At 49.3% G+C, this 5,000-nt stretch overlaps 1 protein-coding gene across 1 annotated transcript in view; it reads left to right on the forward strand.

Moving 5' to 3' along the window:
• sorcs1 (sortilin-related VPS10 domain containing receptor 1) overlaps positions 1-5,000 on the forward strand; it is a gene marked incomplete at both ends in the record, with an annotated part of 126,768 nt that overhangs the window by 107,922 nt on the left and 13,846 nt on the right. The window contains 3 exons of the mRNA XM_084441475.1: positions 345-462; positions 2,696-2,829; positions 4,556-4,669. Coding sequence (XP_084297601.1) covers positions 345-462; positions 2,696-2,829; positions 4,556-4,669 — 366 coding nt within the window. The remainder of the gene's footprint in view (positions 1-344; positions 463-2,695; positions 2,830-4,555; positions 4,670-5,000) is intronic.

The following is a 5,000-nucleotide window of genomic DNA, read 5'->3' on the forward strand; positions in this document are numbered from 1 at the left end:
AGTACTCAGCCCCTCTAAAGTACGATAGATAAACACTCACTTAAAAAGTATCACGATGATTTCTTTCTTGTGGCGTCTTCAAAGTGAATGTTTAGGCTTTTGCTTTAGTTTTTCAACTGGATTTTTGGGCCTCTGTCAATGACATGAATGACTAAGCCCTTTGATTATGTGACAAGAAATGCAAAGGGCCCCCTGAGCTCTTGGGCCCCTGGGCCCGGTCCCAGGTCTTCCCTCAGCTCGACCGGTCTCGCTCCCTCGGACCTCTCTCCCCGGAGAGCGTGTTCAGGCCCGAGGGCCCGGTGTCAGCGCGCTCCAACGCTGTGTCGTGTTCGGGCTGTTTGCAGGATATTCGGCCATGTCAGTCACCGGTCCGAGTGGCAGCTGGTCAAGATCGACTTCAGGTCCATCTTCAACAGACGGTGCACGGAGGGAGACTACCAGACCTGGCATCTGCACAACCAGGTAGGACCGTCTGGCTGTCTGTCTGTCTGGCCGTCTGTCTGTCTGTCTGTCTGGCCATCTGTCTGTCTGTCTGGCTGGCTGGCTGGCTGGCTGGCTGGCTTTCTGTCTGTCTGTCTGTCTGTCTGTCTGTCTGTCTGTCTGTCTGTCTGTCTTTCTGGCCGTCTGTCTGTCTGTCTGGCTGTCTGTCTGTCTCTCTCTCTCTCTGTCTGTCTGTCTGTCTGGCCATCTGTCTGTCTGTCTGTCTGTCTGTCTGTCTGTTTCTCTCTGTCTGTCTGTCTGTCTGGCTGGCTGGCCATCTGTCTGTCTGTCTGGCCGTCTGTCTGTCTGTCTGTCTGTCTGGCCATCCCTCTGTTTCACTGTCTGTCTGTCTGTCTGTCTGTCTGGCCATCTGTCCGTTTGTCTGGCCGTCTGTCTGTCTGTCTGTCTGTCTGTCTGTCTGTCTGGCCATCTGTCTGGCCGTCTGTCTGTCTGTCTCTGTCTGTCTGTCTGGCCGTCTGTCTGTCTGGCTGTCTGGCCATCTGTCTGTCTGTCTGTCTGTCTGTCTGGCCGTCTGTCTGTCTGTCTGGCCGTCTGTCTGTCTGTCTGTCATACTGTCTGTTTCCATCTGTCCGTCACTCTGCATGTCCGTACGACCTTAGCCTGTCACGAGCTTGTCATACAAAATGTCTCATCCTACGCAGGTACAGTATACAGTATTTGAGCTGTCGGTGTTGTCTTCCTGTGTGGGCAAACTCGATCATAGCCTATTTATTTATATCCTGTCCCTGGCAGCAGTAACCAAGCAACCGCATTATATGTCAAACACAAATGCCGTTTCCATGGCATTTTTCTCCTAGTAGCAAGCACCCTTAATTTCTGAAGCTTTTCCAAAAACACACTCCTACTAATACACACCATTTTCCCAGCAGCCACGTTGAGGTGTGATGTCACAGGAGGGTAAACACAGGTGTAATTAAAAGCATCAACTATGGCCCTGTTCTATTTAGTTATTCCACCGGCATGAGCACAATATCAGGGTCCTGGCCCACCTGAATCCTAAATGGAACGGAGCCGTAATTACTGTTATTAATTGCACCTGTGTTTACCCTGCTCTGTCAAGATAACCGCTGGGAAAAAAGGTCTATTCTGTTGATTAAAGGGCTAGTTTGACCGGTCACGGTTTGATCAAGAGCCCCAGCCCCGCCCTCTCTGACCCAGCCCCGCCCTCTCTGACCCAGCCCCGCCCTCTCTGACCCAGCCCCGCCCTCTCTGACCCAGCCCCGCCCTCTCTGACCACAGCTTCCGTTCGACCCCGTGGATCAGCGTGACCTGAGACTAAGATGTCCGCCTCTGAGCTCCGAAAGCACTTAACACGCGTTTCCCATAATTCCCCCGTTGTGGTGTACCACCTCCACCTCCACCCCCCCCCACTGAGACGCCAGGCGCATTTATCCCACCTGCCCCCCCCCCCCCTAGCCTAGCCAGAGCCAAAACGACAGAACCCGGGCCGGCTCCTCGGTCCTGACCGCTGGTGTAACGGGCCTGGTCGCCCGGGAGCGCCATACTTGGCTAACGACCTAAACAACCAGCGGGGCGAACGCCGACGACAAAGTGAATCACCTGAGAGAATAGTTCTCTAAAAACAGACTTGGCTCGGGCCCAACACGGGAAGAGGGTGCTTTTATACAGGCATGTTTAAGACGATGAGGGTGGTTTTTGGATACCATGTACTGAACGGTGCTACGTTGAGGACTGAACACACCTCACTACTGACACCTATCGCACAGTCGACCAATCCTGGGGTTCCTGCAGTGAGGGCGAACGAGAGCGCTGTTATGGCGTCGTGTTCATATACTTTTCCCACACGCTCACTTGCTATTCATAGATTCTGCTGGTCTTTACTCATCCAGCACAGATCTACGGCGCCAAAACTAAACATGAGTCTGTGGTCTTTACTGAAGCGTCTCAGGCAGCGTCTCAGGCGCGAGGCGGCGAGCGAGAGAGAGGTTGAGTTTAGCTCCCGCACAGCAAACAAACATGAGCTCTCGCTGAGCTCTAGTCGAGCTCGAACGGAATATCTAAGTCCCAGTAAAAAGAAAGCAACGTTGCTTTTGCACACGCATGCTTCATCGCGCCATGTTAATTATTCATGCCGAATTCCAAGATCCTCCAGCTTTTACAAATCCCTTCGGGTTATAACTTTTTTGCTTCTTTTTTTTTTTTTTTTTCTCGCAAATCCGATTGGTCACAACAGGGCGAGCCGTGCATCATGGGAGTGAAGAGAATCTACCGGAAGCTGAAGCCCATAGCCAGGTGCGTTATGGGTAAGACGTACTCCGTGACCATGACCTCTGGACCCTGTGACTGCACCGAGAGGGACTTTGAGTGGTGAGACAACAAATCATTATCGCTTTTATTTCTCTACCTGCACTGCGACCCTGTGAATGTCTGCAAACCTCACTAATGGGCTATATGCACAACTCCAGCACTTCCTGAAATTAGACATGCTTCTCTATTTCCTGTCTTACACTATTGGATGAAATGATTATTCAGGTGTTTCTGAACATTGTGCTGCAGTCAGGCACACCTGATTAATCACTTCATCCAATAGTGTAGGACAGGAAATAGAGAAGCATGTCTAATTTCAGGAAGTACTAGAGTTGTGCATATAGCCTATTCCCAGCAATTAACAGCTGTTTACAACCCGTGATGTCCGTGTTCACCTGTGCCGTGAATTGTCGGAGCCTGTCGTTGATAACAGGATATCATTCTAGCTAACGACTTGATATCACGGCACAAAAACACTCCTTGCGGAACCCTGTCAGTCCGGCTTGCGTTGCCTCTGTATGTGAAAGGCCTCCGGACGGCGAACCCTGTCAGTCCGGCTTGCGTTGCCTCTGTATGTGAAAGGCCTCCGGACGGCGAACCCTGTCAGTCCGGCTTGCGTTGCCTCTGTATGTGAAAGGCGCTACCGTATGCATATTGAGTTTGATTGGATGCGATGCGACCTCAGCGTTATGGAGTCTGTCCAGATGGAAGGGAGATGGCGAGGAGGTATCGGAGTGTAGGAGGGAGAGAAGGAGGATGGAGGATCACCGTCATGGCTACGCCGTTGTGGATTAGAATTGCAGAGTGGCTGATTGTCCCGGGGCTCCTCGGCCCTGGCTAGATGGGAACCAGTCAACTGCTCAACTCCAAGCTGTGTTGAGAGGGGGGGGGCGGTGGGGTTGAACACCGCTGAACGCTGCCAGATCCAAGTTTGGAATAGCAAGCAGAGGAAAGTGTGTGTGTGTGTTAATGTATTCCTTCTGTGTTAAAGTCTCCGTTTGAATGCCTGCCATTTCCCCTTGAATGGCAACCCTCTCTAATCAAGCATCAGACCAACTCTCCTTCACTACCGTCGTTGGCTTTCAACAGCGAATCTTTTCATTAGAGATGCACTCGGAAAAAAAGCAATATTTGCTCATAGAGATTCCTCGCAACCCATTTCTGAGAGTGATCAACATTATTAATACGTACTTTTGTTAATTCCCAAATCCCCGGGTCCCTTGAGTGAGGCGGCGGAGAGAACCGCCGTCGCCAAGACGATAAATCATCAGGCTTAATAGCTTTCATTAACAATCACAACACTTCTGCATCTGTGTGCATGTAGCGCTAATTGGGGCAATTTGTACCCATCATTTTGGGGACACGGCGGCCATGTTGCCGTTTAATTTGTAGGACAAACAAGTCAGGGACTGCAGTGAAAACATGAGTGAAAAGACATTGAACTGAGGAAGCGTTCTGCAAAGCCAATACTGTCTCTTCTGTCAGTCAGAACAAAGACTCGCTGGGAAATCAAAGCGTGTTTGTAAGTCAATAATAATAATAGTAAATTGTATTTGTTTACCGTTGAGAGCTTTCTCTTGTAAAGCCAATACTGTCCCTTCAGTCAGTCGGAACAATATTGCACTTGTATTGCGCTTTACATTCAAGCAAATCTCAAAGTGCTACACATTCAAGGCGTGTTTGCGATAAGCCTCTCGAGTGTTTCTCTCAAGTGACGTCTTTAAAAACATTATCTGTATCCTTTCACGTTTCAACTTTTATTCCGGTTCGATTCGACCCGTTTTAGCGACTACGGGTACGAGAGGCGGACCGACGGCAAATGCACTCCCGCGTTTTGGTTCCATCTGTCGACGACGTCCCGGAGTTGCACTACAGGGACGACGTTCCTCAACAGTACCGGGTAAGAGAAAGAACAAGAGCCCTTCGGCCTTATATATATTCATATTCTTTATTAGGATAACCCCTTTAGATGTGCCATCTTGTTTTTGAGAGGGTCCTAAACAACAATAATAACAACACAATAGACAAACATTAACATAATTGACATGAGACCAAGAACAGACTAACAACAAAACTAACATAAGAAACTGAGAAAAAAGACAGAGACATACATACATACACACACACAAAACATACATATACAAAACTGAAAATAAATCAGGAGATCGTACTCTAGACAACACATGCAAATGGATCATTGGACAAATAGTAACGTTATAACATATAGTTAA

The sequence above is a fragment of the Borostomias antarcticus genome, assembly GCF_949987555.1.
Source record: "Borostomias antarcticus genome assembly, chromosome: 7".
NCBI classification, from domain to species: domain Eukaryota; kingdom Metazoa; phylum Chordata; class Actinopteri; order Stomiiformes; family Stomiidae; genus Borostomias; species Borostomias antarcticus.